Genomic DNA, 15,799 nt, shown 5'->3' with positions numbered 1-15,799 from the left:
TAACCCAGTTGTTTACTAAGCAACAGGTTAGGATTGGTTCCACAAACATTACACGTGACCTCTTACCTTATACCAGTGGTTCTCAACCTTTTTAATGCCGCGACCCCAACCGGTCGTAAGTCGAGGACTAAACCGGTCGTAAGTCGAGGACTAAACCGGTCGTAAGTCGAGGACTAAACCGGTCGTAAGTCGAGGACTAAACTGGTCGTAAGTCGAGGACTTTCCCTGCCCGGGAGCGCCGCGCATGCGTGGTTCCGCCCCCTGCGCCAGCCGAGGCGTAGCTGGCAAGCGGCAGAGACGGAGCAGGCCGACCACCAGCTGGCCCAGCCCAAGGGAGGTAAGGCACCCGCCGGAAAAGGGGAAAAAATGGCGGACAAAAAAAAAGGCGGACAGCCTTGCTTGGCGACCCCCGTGAAATGGTCGATCGACCCCAAATGGGGTCCCGACCCACAGGTTGAGAATCACTGCCTTATACAGAAGTACTGTATTTTGCATAAAGAAAACGTTAGTATGAAAGTAGCTTTTATTTTTACTTTAAAATAAACACATTAACCTTTATTCAGAATACAAATTAAGGAAGATTTGAAAAACAAGAAAAGCAGCGTGTAAATGATTCTAAATTTATCTTCCTTGTCTCTTTTACTAAAAGTTTAATTCAAGGGTTATTGACTTCCCCTCCCTTTTTGGGGAGTGGGGTGTTGTTGTTAGTTAAAGATGTACAGTATGTCCAAACTAGAATAAGCCAAGTGGCGGAAGAAGAAGAAAGGGGGGGGGGAGGGAGAGAAAAGCACAAATACAAAATTGCTCGTAACATTTTTCATCTAATCTTGCATATTTATCAAAAAAATAAAGGAGGGGTTCAAAAACATTTGTATTCTTAATTCCAAGAAGCTGATCTTCACCAGAGAGTTGTCTTATAGTTGAACTTTAATTTCAGCAGATACTTCAGTTTTACCTGAGCAATATCATAGACAATGTATCTGAAGAAATGAATGAATGAAGGAAAAAATAAAGACGTTTTTGCTGTGTTCTTCTGTATTGCCAAATAAAATAGGAAGACATAAAGGCCATCCCTCCAAGCCCTCTCAGATTTCTAAAATGCCTCTGGATGGATGGGAATTCTAGGATTTTAGCCCTGTATTTCTGAAAGGTAGTATACTGACAGATCAGTGGCATGATAGTCTTAATAAAGCACTTGCTAAAGTTCCTAACTGATACTGTATTTTAAACCAAAGTATGGCCTCTGAATTACCACTAAACGTAATTCTATCTGGCATGATGCAATGGTCAACTTGAGAGCATCAAGGTACAAGAACAGCAAAAATTCCTCTCCTCCAGAGACAGAATCACGTACCAACTGGAAAAAAAGCTCTCTCCTGTCCTCCAGTTACCACTTGAGAAGCATGGAGTACACCCAAATCCAGAACTTGCTTAGTGAGCTCATATGCCACTTAACTGAAGGCAACTATTAGAGAGAACAGTATTAATTTCCTTTAACTGCAGGACCTACGGCATCACCCTATTTTATGTTTTGATAGTTTTCATTGCTTTTAGATATAAGATACTTATATCTTAAAATATTTAGAATTTTAGGAATAAGGAGCATGCCAATACATGGATAAATAAATAAAAAGTACAGGTTTTAAGACTTTAGCAAAGCCTACATTTTCTCAGTTTCTTCTGATTGTCAAGGACATTTATCCTAGAACTGCAGAGGTAACTTACATACTAATGCCCAAAAGTCCAAATTCATTAAGGCTGACAGTATTCACCTGCCTAGAAGCAACCACCTTCAGTCATCCCCAATGGCTATTTATATTCTATTCTAATATTGATCAAAGGATACTCATTATACATAAGAGAAGTACTGCTAATTCCAGATGCAATTCCTTTTCCTAAAGGAACATCTGCACCTTCAAGAGAAACAGTGGCTGAGGGATCTGGGGCTGTTTTACCCAAACCTAAATAGGAAACAAACAAATGTAATTAAGTCTAATGCATTCACATATATGTTGAAAAACTGGAACTCATCAGATCTGAATTATGAGATCAGTTAATATAGCATGCAAAATAATTATGGGGATAGAATAGTTCCCCTAATGTTTGGGTTTTTTAGTTTAGAAAAAGGTGACAAATAGAGATATCATACATTTATATATAATTATTCATAACAGAGAAATATGAACAGACTTTCCCCTTCCTATACCCAACATTAGAATTTAGGGGCCAACAAGTGAAGTTAAAAATGGGGAGTTTAAGAATTGATAAAATATCACATAGCTAAACTATGGAATTTGTTCCCATAAAATATTGATGGTGATAAATGCTGGTGGTTTTAAAGAAGGCTTGGGCAAATATTGCACATAGAAGATTAAGGTTCACAGGTAACTATCTCGATGGTATCATACTATCTTTAGCATCAAAACTAGTGTTTTAAAAATAAACTGTTAGGAAGTAGAAGTGCTATCAATCTCACCTCCTGCTTATGAACTGCAAAGATGTATCTGGTCAACCACTTTATAGTATATTTAAATGCCTTGGAAAAGGCTCTACACTTTTGCTCACAATTTTGAAATCTAATCAATTCAGCCAATATATCCAAGCCTTTGTTACTAAAATTCTATTTGCACTTCTTAAATAAATATATTGTGTATGAATTGAAAAGATTTCCATCTGTCCCTTTTTCCAGCTTGATGACTTGCAAATGAGTTGGGACTGTAAACTCCCATCTTCTTCAATCTGACACTGAAGAAGGACATCAGGTTGGGCAAAGATGCCTTGTACATTTGGAGAGGAACTATTCACTTATAATGCAAGCTGATGGGTATGGATCGGTTTTAAGATTATCATCACTTAGCACAGTGGTGGCGAACCTATGGCATGGGTGCCAGAGGCGGCACTCAGAGCCCTCTCTGTGGGCACGCACGCTGTTGCCCCAGTCCTAGGCCTTCAGCTGGGTTTTATAAAACCTTTTCGCTTTAGGCCTCCACCGCCATGTGCAAAAAATAAAAGGTTCAATCAATCAAGTCAATTTCAACTTCTTGCGGGGAAAAAAAAATCTTGCAAAGTTGGAATTGATTGATTGAACTTTTTAGTCCCACCCAGTCTGCGTTACCACTGCAGCCACACCCAGCAATAGGCTACACCCAGCCAATGGGCCACACCCACCCGGCACCCGACCATGCATAAGTGGGTTTTGAGTTGCAGTTTGGGCACTCGGTCTCTAAAAGGTTCGCCATCACTGACTTAGCACAAGCTATTTAGGACAGATTAGGAGAAGAAATATTTTTAAATGGGCAGTGCAATTCTATGTTTTTAAAAAAAGTAGTTTCACAAACTAGAGGACTTACTTCTTAGCAAGTTTAGTATAGCAATCTTAATAATGAAGTTCTATTATTTATTAGAATCTAGCCTTACCTTGGATCAACTTGTTCTATTTTTCTGCCTAAAATATGTAGCATCCATGTTACACAAGCTGTCATACATTAATATTATTTTTCAATTTCTGTCATCAGTTTGGTTTCAACTAAAATTATCATCTGAATGTCTTTTGAAGTGTGATGGTGGCATCTTAACATTACATTAATCTGATTATAGAGATTACTTAACAGTAAAGCATTTTTCCAGTGTCCTGATAAAAAAAAAAATCTGGGCCAAGTTAGCAACACCATTTCCAGCAGGCACTTACCTTTGACACTGTGTTTGCCTTTTGGTAGCTTTGTTATATGGGAAGCATTTTTCAATTCATACCTACCAAACAGAGAGGATGACCATTTAGGAAACAATATTTCATAAATTTTAAAAAATTGCCTCCTTCTTTATATTTTTCCCCTGGTAAAACAGAGTAGTAAGATATTTCAATACAAATTCCTATAGCCTCTCATCTGCTATGAGAGACACAAAGAATATTTTTGTTTAGGATAAATACCTTTTCAAATCTAAATTGGTACTCTACATGCTATCACTTTAAGAAGATATCACTCACATGTTTCCAAGAGCAACTTCTCCCAGCAAGATTAGGCCAACAGGATCAATTTGAGAGGTATGACAATAGTTTGCACTTTTGGACACCATGTCTGCGAAGTAGATACCTTTGCCAAACATATAGCCAGTCTAAAAGAAAAATGAAGTTATGCTGAGCTTCCCAAAAGTCATTTGACTAGGGAAGTCCTATGTGAAAGAAAGGGATTGCAATTCCCTATCTAGAGAAAACTTTATCTCTAAATATATGCCTATGATATAAAACAACAAAAAGAAACTTTTTTTTCTGATCTTCGGATATGTTTTCTTTTTCTTGGGAAGGAATGATAGTTTGATAAATTTTTCACACTGGAGGACAAGGTATTTTTCTCCTTTCAGATTAGAACAGACAGCAATTCTGTATTTTATTTATTTATTTATTTTCACCTTCAGCTCTGGGCCGGCATCTCAATATTCTAGGTTAAATAAACTGTATTTCTGCTGTGCATGACAGAATAAAATAATTTGTTAGAGGTTATTGTCTAATTGCTAAGAGGTGGAGAGATGACTTTTACTCTGTCTGCAGAGTAACTTAGATATATAGAACATCATCTAGAATTGTGACAGTGTAATTTCCTTCTATGTCCTCTCCATAGAGAACACAGAAGAAAGTCAAGCTAACTGAAATGGAAACTCCACTAAAACAGCATTCAATTCCATCCCCAAAACTGCAAGATTATTGGCACAGAATGTATTATAAGTTCCTCTAAGAGTGACATGTCTCAGATTGCTGAATTTTAACTCCAAGCATCCTTCATACCATTGTTGACTGAAGCCTGCTGGGAGTTCAGCATCTGGAGGGTCACTAACTCTACATTAGAAAATTAGCATAATACGAACCACTGGGGCTTCAGGTGGAGCTATTCGGAGACCCTGTGACAAGATACCAGCAAAATTGGTAGTGCGAGAACCATGCCAGAGCAATTGGCGATTATGTAGGTCTCGGAATGGTTCATAACGTTGATATTCCCCTTCACGTTCAATCTTGAAAATCTGGGACAGAGGAAGAAAAAGATATGATGACTGATAGAGCAGAGTACACTGAAAAATAATTCAATATGTGGAAAACCACTCTGAATTCTTAAGTACTGTATATTCTTTTTTGTATCTTTATTTTTGTAAAGCTAATCCTTGACAAGGCTCATGTGTCAAACTTAAATCCAGATACCTCATTTAAGAAAACTTCTATTGAAAAAGCAATGTACAGGGTTTGGGGACCTCTGATCTATAGCATGGAAAAACATTCATTTTATGACTTCCTTTCCATGCCCACAAGCCTCAGATTTGAGGAGGAGAAGCTTAGAATGTCCGCTCCATAAACATTTTGTATTAACGCCAAGATACAAGACTACATGAGAACAGATTAAGTTAACAGAGGTGAGATAATCAAGAGCCTTGATTATAGTTCCACAAAAATATTATTTAGCAACACTGGAAGTTTTTAAGAAGAGACTGGACAGCCATTTGTCCGAAATGGTATAGGGTTTCCTGCCTGAGCAGGGGGTTGGACTACATGACCTCCAAGGTCCCTTCCAGCTTTACTATTATTATTATTATTATTATTATTATTATTATTATTATTATTATTATTATTATTATTACTACTACTACTACTATTACTACTACGACTACGACTACGGCAACACATACAGGAAAGACAAGTTAAATATAGACCAATTCCACAATTAAAATACCATATCTCCAACCATGAACTCACCTCCGCAACTTTCAAATCATATGCATTGTGGGTACTTGCATGAGTGTTCTTAACATATTGTTTTATAATCTTGGCTTCTTCTGAATCTTTATCTACTACCTGTCAGGAAGTTGACAAGAAATTGACTGTTATAAATTTAGTAATGTAAAAAGAGGAACCTGTAAATATTTGGCCATTAAAGTGATGTACACAATCTACTCCTGGAATCCTGATCTCACTGATCTAGGAATCCTGAATGTTATTAATTTTTTAAAGCATCATATGAGAGAGAAGCTGCTGAAGATAGTATCCAGTTTGCCAATTGTCCTTGCAGGGTGAGATAGCAGAAGAACTTACCAACTGGGACCTTTAGGCATTCCCTGGGCTAAAAGAAATACTGCCCTGAGGCAGAAGTATTGCTAAAGGGGTCACCATATTGGTGTTAGAGGTGTTAAGGAGATGATGGAACTATGGAGAAGTTAGACCTGGGAGCAAACACTAAAAGGGTAAGAGGCAAGAGGAAATATGATGGGAAGCTGCAACTTGGGAGAAGGAAAAGTAGGCTGATATCTGAGCTCCCTTCCTTTTATGTTATATTTAACCAAGTCTGGGTGATAGCAAAAGTACAATCCCCAACCTAAAAGTCTTGTCAAGACAGTTGTTGGGAAAACATCAAACATTATATGAAAATGTCTCTGAATTTATGGAAAGAATAAATTAAAATTAGTATCTTAAGATAGTAAGACAGTCCCTATGACAGTTTTTCCCCCCTCAAAATTTCTTTATTAAAAAAGAGGGTTTTAAGTGAACAGATTTTAAGATTTATCAATGAATGATAAATGAAATGAAATAACTATTTTCAAATCTTTACAGCCATAATTTTAAAGTTATTATTTGTCCCTTTTGGTATTTTGGCAGGGACTTTAATAAAAAAAATCAGTTGCTATTTTTACATTAAAGACTGCAATATGTATTTGGGTTATGTTGGAAGAGAAGCTTATACTTGATCCTTATTCCTATGAGAAAATGATACTAGGGGAAAATTCCTGCTTGGGAATGGCACCCAAACCTTTTAGAAGCTCATGAACAATAAACACCAAAACCTTTGTGAGCTTTTGCTCAATCACTCTTCTAAAGTATCTGTAGTACTGCAGGAACAATTTGAACTCATTAAAATGGCTGATAGCAAATTTATTAAATTTCCACACCTTCTGCTTACATAATTTTGGAGCAATTTTGTTAGCAGTACTCTTAAACTGTTGCTATATTTGGAAAGATAATAATGGATTATTTTTACAGATAAATATTATATATTTATCAATCATATTTATAGACATGGCAAGGCAATTTCCAAGGACAATTTCTAATTTACAACCTAATATTGGTAATTTGAAAGAAAATACTATACTTTAAAGGGGTTGATGATACATGTCCATTCCCCCCTATGAATGGATTTTATATTAACATAATGAAAAGATAGATCAATAATCTGTTGTGTGGTCAAGTTGAATACTTGAAATGAGTCATTATATATATTTAAAATCTGGGCATTGCAACATATACATGTAATATGTGTTACAGATGTATTTCCGTTTTGTTTTTCTTGATTTTTTTTATGTTTTAGAGCCTTTTTCTTTCTCTTGTACATTAAAATAAAAGAAAAAAAAACCCAAATGTATATGAGTTTCTAGACACCAAAACTTAATTGCTATAGACGAGCAGTTATCACTGAAGCACCAAAATGTATATCTTATATCCAGTGGTGGGATTCAAATATGTGAACAACTGGTTGTCTGTGTGGATGCCGCTTCCGGAAGTCCGTTCTAAGCCCGGGCAACAAAAAATTAGTTACTGGTTCTGCCAAAGTGGTGCGAACCGGCTGAATCCCACCACTGTTTGTATCTACTCACCTAAATTAAACTTGAAAAGTTGTAAAATATGGAATCAAAAGAGGATAACATACATCTCTGCCATTTTTACCTGGATAATGGTTTTGAGCTTCTCATAGTTCACATCTATTGGATCCTTATCCCCATCCTGACCGCCACTTCTTAGAAGGCTATAAGCGACCTCTATGTCAAGCAGATTATCCAGCATTTCCACTTTAGTCTTGATAAATGAAAGATGCAATTATTCATAACAATACATGCATTTCATAGTCTTTCTGTTTATTATCCTAAGAGGCAGCTTAGGATTCTCTAATTGCTATTTCCCCAAAAATAGCAATAGTTATCTCTTCTGACAAAAATGAAATTCTCCTATTTTTTGTCTTACACTTTCTGTAAGGAAACGAAGGATGATGGATATGATTCCTTTAACCACCCCTAATGCCCCCTCCTTTTAAGCATGAAGTAATACAGTATTTAATTAAACTGAAAGTGACTGGCCACAAGATTACCTAAGAAATATTATAGGCAAAACATGTCCTGAACCTGGACCTTCTGGCCATGTCCAATAGTGTATCAACCATTCAAACTATTGTAGATTAGAAAGTTTACTGTTAGCCCGATATAACTGTCTTAAAATTACATCTATTAAAATATGATTTACATTATTTCTGTATTTAAGTGCCAGAGTTAAATGCAGAGTTCTGTATCTAAGTACCTTAATGTAGTCAAGGTTGTTTAGAAGTGGAGGCTTCTTCATCCCAAAGTCATGGGGAATTAGAGTGTAGAAGCGATTGGAGAGATCCAATATCTGGGAATCTGTGCCACCATCAGAAACTGCCTACGTGAAGAGAAAAAGAAACAAAACTATAATAATCTTCGGCAGCAACAAATGTATATACTGTATTTGAGTTACTTGCCTTAATAAAACATTATTTTAAACTGAAACTTTAGTTAAAGGCAGCATTTTGAAATGCTTGTCTAACTTGCCTTCCCAATCATCTTCAATAGCCAGACGACTGAAATATGACATCATGGAATGGCAGGAGGTGAGCATCCAGGATGTTAAATGTTAGCAAAAGCAAACACTGCAATATGCTATTTTCCTACATTCAGTTTAGGAAAGACTGGTCTACATGTGATTTCATCTTTGGGATTTCATATTTTCTTTCTTTCTTTCTTTCTTTCTTTCTTTCTTTCTTTCTTTCTCTCTCTCTCTCTCTCTCTCTCTCTCTCTCTCTCTCTCTCTCTCTCTCTCTCCCCCCTCCCTCCCTCCCTCCTCAACCAAGTGACTCTGGTTGGCTTACAATTCTAAAATTATAAACGACTAAAACAATTTTAAAAATATTTTAAAAATCCACAAAATAAGTACAAACAGCAGCCGTGATGAATCATCTAATATAAAGCCAAATAATGGAAATCTTAATGCATTCCGAAGCCCAGGCCCGGTTACATACTCACATTTTATAGCTTTGTGAAAAGCGAACAGTGTTGAGATCATTTTAATCTCTGAGAGGAAAATATCTCATAAGGCAGGGGCTGTAGCAGAAAAAGCCTGCCCCCTAGTTTCTGTAGTCAACATTCTTTCACTGATGAGATCCGCAACATGCCCAATATCTTGGATCGGATTGGATGGCTGGAAACACTAGGAAAATGGTCCCTCAGGTAACCCAGTCCCAAAGCAAGTAAGGCTTTAACCAGCATATTTATATTTTTCTATTATTAGAAAATGCTGCAATAAATAGCCCACTTAACTGTGGTTCAAAAGTGCATACGCTCTTTGTCATGTTTGCTCAGAAGGGACATAATTTCATCAAGTTTCTTTTTTGGGGAGGGGGGGATGGACAGATATATCTTGCTGACACCACCCTAACAAGAATTCTTATACTAAGATTTAATTTTATATTAATATGATCTCCTCTCATATATCACTTCTCTTCCTGGTAGCATAGTTATTTTATTTGTGGGAGTGGTATTATATTCTCTCTCTTATTTACTCAGAGCACAGCTTTTAATTAAAATACTACTGCATGATAATTTAAAATGTAGAGATAGAACAGGGTCTATGTTGTTTCAGGTTTTAAGTACATCAACAAAACTCTTTCTGAGTGTTACTATTATCGTTCCTAAACTTTTGTTTTAATTATCCTGCTTCTCTCCTCTTCTTCCTTGTCCAATTCTCTTAACTTTCCAATTAGCTTTCCTGTGTGCCTTTTAAAGACATGCCTACATGATCCTGTACTTGCTTTCCACTAAAACAAAAAAAAAGTTGTTCTTCCATTAAAACAAAAATCTACACATTTCTTTAAAGGGATTGCAGAAAAAGCCTACCAAAATGATTAACAGATTAGAGAGGTTCCTGTATAAGGAAGGACTAAACAACTGAGATCTAAAATCAGACATATTTTTAAGTTAAAGACAGAAGGATATTTTTTCCATTTTATATATTAGAATTCTAGGTCATGCACTGAAAACAGATGTGAAGACTCAGAAGTAACAAAAGCCACTCAGAGTTACTTGGTTTGAGTTGGACAGCTAAGGAATTTGAATGAATGAACTACTTCTTTACAAAATACATAATTAAAGTCTGGACTTGGTTGCTACCAGGTGTGGAAAGGTTAGGTAAATTTAAAAGGGAACTACCTAACTTTGTTGATGGTTACTATTCTTGAAGATCGCAAATTACTTCTGGAATCAAAGGAATATTGCTTTAAATAGCTGAAAAAGGAATTGCTCTTTTTTACTTACCTGCTGCACTTCATTCAGAATGGAGTACGCGCTCTGGATCTGCCTCTCACTTAACTTCCCCAAAGGCATCTTCTGGAGATCAATCTAACAAGAAAATAAATGGTTCCCATTAAAGTAGAACTTCATTATGGGAAAATATTGGAAGACTGGCGGCAAAAAAGAATATAGAAGAAATAGCAAAATTCTTAACCCAAAGTATAGAAATACAAAGAAAGTGTAGGATGCAACTTTATTTTAGTCTGTCAATTTGTTTGAAATAATTTAGTTTAAAAATCTGTTCTCTTTAGATCGGCCCAGTTAAATAAAACACTGTAAAAGTTTAAAAAATGAGATAAATGGTCTATGCGCACTTATTTCCAGATTATGTTCACATAATGGGAAACAGGTTAAACAAATATACATTAAGACACAACTTTCTTCTGCCAAAGAAAAGTCACTGTGACATTCTTGAAAGATAAAGAATGAACTTCTTTACAAAATACTGTACATAATTAAAGTCTGGACTTGGTTGCTACCAGGTGTGGAAAGGTTAGGCAAATTTAAAAGGGAACTACCTAACTTTGTTGATGGTTAGTATTCTTGAAGACAGCAAATTACTTCTGGAATCAAAGGAATATTCCCTTTTCCCAAATCATTCTGAGAGTATCAAACTAATAACACCAAATAGTTAAGCAAAGGATGAATAATAACCTCAAACTCCACCATGGCTTTCTTCATACTTTCTACATCAAAAATCATCTTAATAAGATCTTGGACAGCCTTAGGAAGCTTTGACTTGGTTCCTGCACTCACTGTCAGTTTCTTGACCGCTTCTTCATCCTATTGGGAGAGGGTTGGGAGTGAATGGAAGGAACTTGTGTTAGAGCGACATACATGCACAAATTAAGCTACTCAATTGATCTTCTAACAGTATTGCTACCCATACCTACTAGAATTTTCAGAAAATCTGGACATTTTATATCCATAGCTACAAGAGAAACAACAAATTGAGCACGTTGTTTGCATCCCCCTCCTCCAGCCCTCAAAGAAATAAACCGATTTCTAACTTTAGAGATTCCAGTACTTAGACCAGGGGTTCCCAACCAGGGGTGCAAAAACTTGGGTTCTCAAAATTATACTGTATATGCATAATTCGTTCCCGTTATTTTGAACTTTTGTAAGGGGTGCGAGAATATATCAGAAGCGTTCTAGGGGTGCGGGGTATAGAAAAGGTTGGGAGCCGCTGACTTAGAAAAATACCAGCTCTGATCATTTGGGATGATGATGGCTGCAAGATAATCCAGCACTAAATAGTCTAAATCACTCATGGGATTTCTTGGCGTTGTCCATTATCTAGTCCTTTACTGCACTTTAAGAGGATCTAGTTCAAAGTTAAGCAACCTGTCATGCTGTCAGTTTTGGATGATTCTAAGCAATGCCAGCCAGCATGGCCAAGAGGATTGAAGGAATCCTAACTAAAAATATCTGAAGGACCTAGGTGACAGAATAGTTTTGCTTTTTAAAAAGGGGTAAGGGTTAAAAAACTGTAGGCCAATCTTTTAATGTATTACTGGTCTTCAGCAGATCCATATTGCAAGACTATGGGAAGCAAGATTAAACACTATCAAATGTTACAGAATCAACAAAATCACTTTTTTTGGGGGAAAAGATGGCATCTCTTTAAAGCTAAACTCTTTCATATGCAAGGATTGAGGCTAATAAGCAAGAGACAGTGCGTTTAAATCCTGCCTTAGCCATGAAAGTCAGCTGGGTGGCCTTGTGCCAATCACTCTCTTTCAGCCTCTCGCCTCATAGGCTGTTGTTGTGGGGAAAATAGGAAGAGGAAAATGTGTTAGATATTGTTTGCTGCCTTGAATTATTTGTGAAAATAATAAAAGGCAGGAGATGATGCAAAACACCAGTTTAGAACATAGAATAATAGGATTGGAAGGGGCCTTGGAGGTCTTCTAGTGACTAATCCACCCCCAGCTCAAGCAAGACACCTCATGCTAGCTACTCCAGACAAATACAATAGCTACCCAGTCTCTTCTTGAAACCCCCCCCCCCCATGATGGAACACCCATAATTTCTAGAGGTAAGCTGTTCCACTGATTGTTCTCACAGTCAAAACTTAATTTACTTAAGCAAGGTTTGAATAAGCAGCAGGTGTCTGCTTTCAGATATTGAGTCTAGTTGGCTACACAATGTTGCAGTAAATAATGTTAGGTGTGTCCCAGTTAAACCACATTTTGATTTCACACTAATCCTAAATATAACTCTATATGAATGAATGAATGAATGAATGAATGAATGAATGGTGCTAGCAAGCGTTTACTATGGTGAAGTCTTTGCCTGACACTGAAGTTTTTCCTGATTACTCTAAAGCATGTTCTGTTATGTGTAATCTTGACAAAGGAGAGTGTATCTTTTTGAAAAGGATCAAGTTACCTGCCCATAGTCTATCTCCAAAGGGTAAAATTTTTTGGGATATTTGGTGAAATTTTTGGAATGCCAGGAATTGCCTGTTTTCTCTTCATATAGATCTAGGAAATGTTCAATGGCTTCTTCTTTAGAAGGCATCTTCTCTAGTTTGTTACTTCCAATTGATGTTCCAACACGACCCCATGAGCGAAAAACCCAGTACCTAAACACAAAAATAAATTAAAGAAAAATATGAAATAATCTAGCAAGCCGTTCTAAGAGGAAAGATATAAAACCTAGCTCTTTGCAGCACACATGCCAGTACACTTAACGGTATTCCTTATTACATAATTTGATAATAAAAATGCAAAACAGAAAGAAGGGTGACATCAGTTCAATATTAGCATAGAACAGCCTCCTGTGCTGCATTTGGTAACAGTAGACTTGCTTAGGAAACAAGGACAACTGGTGGGAAAGCTTTGCCTAAATGTTAATTCAATCTACAAAAAAGACATTTTATATATACGGGGAATAGCCCTCTCCCTCCCCAGGGACATTTAACTAATTTGGCATCATTTAAACATTAACTTGAGTTTACACATATTCAGTAGGTTGAGCATAATAAGCAAATCTGAGTTTTAAAATATCAAATATAAAATAAAACATTATCTTTTTTACAACAAACAAATGTTTGCAGGAGCATAAGTGTTAATAGTGAACCTAGCTGGAAATCAATATGCAATTGTGCTGAAAGGGGAATAGCATGTACTAGGTGAAAATGTGTACGGCTGCTTTATTCCTTCTCATGTTGCTGAGAAGCTTCTCTGAGCTTGGGAGGGACCATGGTTGTGATTATTGAGAAGAGTAAATATAGAAGGCATAAACAGACATGAAGTTTTGATGTATTGGATCTCTCAAAGGTCTTTTATGCCATCAACTACAATAACTGTTGATACTAGTTCTGAATAACAGGTGTCTTAACCCCAACTAGGCTGGCATTAAACCAGATAGAGTTGCCTAATTGTCTGTAACTTTTTTTTACCAGACTATAATAAAAAATAGAAAACTTAACATCCTTTTCTTGTAATGGCCAGGATGAAGTGGAAAGCATATGATCCTTTGAGAGCTGAATGCAACACAATTTCATTTTAACGTATGCCGATTAGTGTACATTCAAAGTGACAATAAAAGTTATTATTATTCTATTCTATTATTATCCTTGACACAACCTTCAGGCTGCAGTCTGACTAAGGATGTCATGATTACAGAAAGGTGGATCCCTCAAGCCCCCCAAATTCCTTAAGATCAGGCTGTTTACTAATAAGATACCTGTCATCTAGAATTGGCAGCAACAATTAGTATTACCCCAGTTAATGACATCCAACCCCACTGAGAGTCCCCAAGAGAGCAGAAAATACCTCATCTGCTTACTTAGAACTCCATCTGCTAATTCAAAGTGAGACTTAGTCCCATGTGTGTGTGCTTGCAAAAGATTAAGCCATTATTTGAATCACCTACAAGACTGATGACTTATTTAAAAATCCTCAGCTGACTAAACTAATCCACTGTAATAATTAAGAAGCTCCTCTGGGATGGCTGATTATGTCGTGAGAAACCTTTGACTAGTTTAACCATCTTTGCTTTTAACTATAAATCCATAATATTTATCCACCCACCCCCCAAATTAGATAAACTTGGGAAAATTTCTGAAGTAAAAGTGTTTCCTTGAAATATAAATTCTGAACTTTTGAACATGTATAAAAAATGTGGTCTTGAATAAAAGGGAAATAAACTAAACTGCTGTGTAGAAAGAACACTAGAGGTTTTTTCCTGTGATATATCTCAAAGCTAATATAAATTAGCTATTTTCTGCTTCTATTAAGATATGTTTAAGTTGGCTGTGATTTTCTGAATTTTATTCCATTTAAGTGGGTATGCTTTTTAACTTGTGGAGAGAACTAACTTTGGAATTCCATATGGGGGAGGAAAGGAAGGCAAAATCAATACATAAAGCAATGCTTTGTTTAGCTTCCCTCTGCTTGTTTCTCATCTGTAGTTGTGTAAACATGTTATGGATAAAATTGCCTTATATATTTGCATTGTAGGTTACTATATAGTTGGAGTTTTAACTAAGACAAAATTTAAAAAAACCAAACAGAACAAAGTTCAACTGAAGTCATTCCAGAGAGCTGCAGCCTGAAGATTGGTTTTATGTTACAAATTTATTTACAAATTGTTTTAGTATTGGATTCTTATAGCCTGTTTAGGAGCAAGAGCTGATTATCTGAATCAAACAATTCTTATGAGAAACAAATAAAGCAGCACCAGTTATTATTACCTGAACCAAACTAAGGAGAAATTTGCAATGTGGCACCTGCTTAGAAAACGAGAACTCTCACCTGGTCTCTCGGTCATCCTCCAGCAGCTGAAGTTTGTAATAAGAATTTGTTCCTTGGACAATATCAACTAGACCTAAAGTGGCACTGAAGATTTTACCACTTTTTTCAAAAACATGCGCAGAATCTTCCAGACCTATTTACACATATAATAAATGTTAATTCTGCCTATTCTGAAACACATTTTGTTCTATTCAGATTATTAAATTGAGCATAAGATTGAAAAAGGTGGAGTTTTGATTTTTTCTGGCACAAAGATGATTCAAAGGACAATTGTAAATGATTTATAGGCTTATTTTTCCAAGCATCCATACTCAGAGAGTCCTATCCTGAATAACTAACACAAAAGCCTTGTTTCAGCTCCCAGAGTGCCAACTTCCTTGCTTTCCAGCAGGAAACATCACACAAAAGATGCTAGGTAAAAAAATCAGAAGTCTTACTATTATTGTTTAACTCACCATAAAGTATAGCCACATGTACATAGGATAAATTCTGGTATCAATAGGATAGAGACATGCATACCATTCATACATTAGAAATACTTTACAAAAGCAGACCAGTAAATGGAAGCAAGGGTATAAGAATATTCCCTGGCTGCTCAAAATATGTTTTTTATTTTTAGAAGTTTTAGAATTATTTTAGAATTATTACTT

The 15,799-nt window shown here is 36.2% G+C and overlaps 1 protein-coding gene across 1 annotated transcript in view; it reads right to left on the bottom strand.

Annotated features, from left to right (window-relative positions):
- Nucleotides 1-534: 534 nt before the first annotated feature.
- Nucleotides 535-15,799, bottom strand: part of PARP1 (poly(ADP-ribose) polymerase 1) — a 36,473-nt gene continuing 21,208 nt past the window's right edge. The window contains exons 12-23 of the mRNA XM_015820180.1: nucleotides 15,150-15,282; nucleotides 12,778-12,973; nucleotides 11,041-11,169; nucleotides 10,351-10,434; nucleotides 8,321-8,443; nucleotides 7,697-7,825; nucleotides 5,738-5,836; nucleotides 4,861-5,013; nucleotides 3,986-4,113; nucleotides 3,689-3,750; nucleotides 1,847-1,961; nucleotides 535-980 (exon numbers count right to left, since the gene is read on the bottom strand). Of these exons, the coding sequence (XP_015675666.1) occupies nucleotides 899-980; nucleotides 1,847-1,961; nucleotides 3,689-3,750; nucleotides 3,986-4,113; nucleotides 4,861-5,013; nucleotides 5,738-5,836; nucleotides 7,697-7,825; nucleotides 8,321-8,443; nucleotides 10,351-10,434; nucleotides 11,041-11,169; nucleotides 12,778-12,973; nucleotides 15,150-15,282 (1,433 nt within the window). The 3' untranslated portion in view covers nucleotides 535-898. The remainder of the gene's footprint in view (nucleotides 981-1,846; nucleotides 1,962-3,688; nucleotides 3,751-3,985; nucleotides 4,114-4,860; nucleotides 5,014-5,737; nucleotides 5,837-7,696; nucleotides 7,826-8,320; nucleotides 8,444-10,350; nucleotides 10,435-11,040; nucleotides 11,170-12,777; nucleotides 12,974-15,149; nucleotides 15,283-15,799) is intronic.

The sequence above is a fragment of the Protobothrops mucrosquamatus genome, unplaced genomic scaffold (genome assembly GCF_001527695.2).
Source record: "Protobothrops mucrosquamatus isolate PMUCROS unplaced genomic scaffold, P.Mucros_1.0 scaffold1080, whole genome shotgun sequence".
NCBI classification, from domain to species: Eukaryota; Metazoa; Chordata; class Lepidosauria; order Squamata; family Viperidae; genus Protobothrops; species Protobothrops mucrosquamatus.
This window is presented reverse-complemented; position numbering and strand designations above follow the sequence as displayed.